Below are 1349 nucleotides of genomic sequence, written 5' to 3' on the forward strand. Positions count from 1 at the left end.
TGTGAAAAAAGTCAAGGGGTCTGAATACTTTCCGAATCCACTGTATGGAGACTGTTTAGTGCCAACAATAAGGGGTTAAATACATCTCAAATATAGGACAGACACTTCAGAACAAACTTCTTTTAGATTTTGTTTTGGGGTGGGCTATCTGTTGTTCCATGTAGTGAATATGTTATTCAATGCGTTTGTATGGGCTAGTAGCAGTAAGGCCAAATACCTACATATATGTTATACTTCAAGGGGTCTTAAAATTCTAAATAAAATAGCAAAAGGATTCTTTGTATGACCTTAAAACAATTCCATATAGCTTAGTAGAAACCTCCCCTGGCTTAGATAGGGCTTAGACTCTTATTTCATCTTTTTTTGGTAGGACTGTGTGTGTGTGCTGCCCTCTACTGGGTACTCATGGTTTGACAGCCCAATTACAGTCCCTACCGCTTTAGCACAGATAATTAAACTCCTAGTCAGAGGTCAGATAACCACATCAGTAATGATAGAACCACTACATTATTTTGTTTTATTACTATCCATGATCAACATATTAGTTATACAATCACTACAACACTTTTGTTACTAATACCATAAGATTATTTTACTTTAGAACCATTGCGTGTCTGTACGTGTGTGTTTGTGTGCCTATGTGTTTGTACATGGTATATGTGTGTGTTAGTGTATGGTGTGTGTGCGTATAAATTAGGTTAGTTGGCTGTGGGGTTGTTTATGCCGCCGCTCTGCTGTTGAAGCTGTGCAGTCCAGTCCTCTTCAATGTATTTGTGGCAGGGGTCGTCCGAATGCTCGCGCCGCTTCAACTTCACTGTGCTCGCCAGGATCGCCACGACGATGAAGGCAAACATTCCGATATTCAATGTCAGGTACCAAACAACATTCCTGAAGTTCTCCTCTGCCAGATTGTTGTCCAGAGCCTGTTCTGCCTTTGAGGAGTTCCGGCTCCAGTTGTCAAGGTAACGGCCTAGGGCATGGGTCAGAGAGTCCTCCAGGTGGAGGGTCATGTTTGACCAATTAGGCAGCATGATCACCTGGTGGGCGGAGTAAGCATAGATCGAATGGGATCAATGGCAGAAGAGAAGACATTGACATTGTATGTCTTTCTATGATCTGTGCGTTGAATCTTCATATAAGAACAAAAAGAAGCACATACACAGACAACACATTATATACAGAATCAGACAAACGGTGAAGCTTCTTACCGTCCAGTTGTGACTTTAAAAAAGAAATCTGACCTGTTCAGGCTTTCCAGTATCAGTCTAGGGAGGTTGAAGAGAGGTTCCATTCACAGGCGTCGATATAGAGGCAGGGTCCTGGAGAGGGGAAGTACCATGAGAAATAGA

The 1349-nt window shown here is 42.0% G+C and overlaps 1 protein-coding gene across 1 annotated transcript; it reads right to left on the reverse strand.

Moving 5' to 3' along the window:
• Positions 1 to 503: 503 nt before the first annotated feature.
• LOC129821525 (potassium voltage-gated channel subfamily E member 2-like) lies at positions 504 to 1031 on the reverse strand. Its single transcript, XM_055879198.1, has one exon. It carries the CDS (start codon positions 1029 to 1031, stop codon positions 699 to 701), a length of 333 nt encoding a protein of 110 aa, XP_055735173.1. The 3' UTR covers positions 504 to 698.
• Between the last annotated feature and the right edge of the window lie 318 nt (positions 1032 to 1349).

This window comes from Salvelinus fontinalis, chromosome 23, assembly GCF_029448725.1.
Source record: "Salvelinus fontinalis isolate EN_2023a chromosome 23, ASM2944872v1, whole genome shotgun sequence".
Lineage (NCBI taxonomy): Eukaryota > Metazoa > Chordata > Actinopteri > Salmoniformes > Salmonidae > Salvelinus > Salvelinus fontinalis.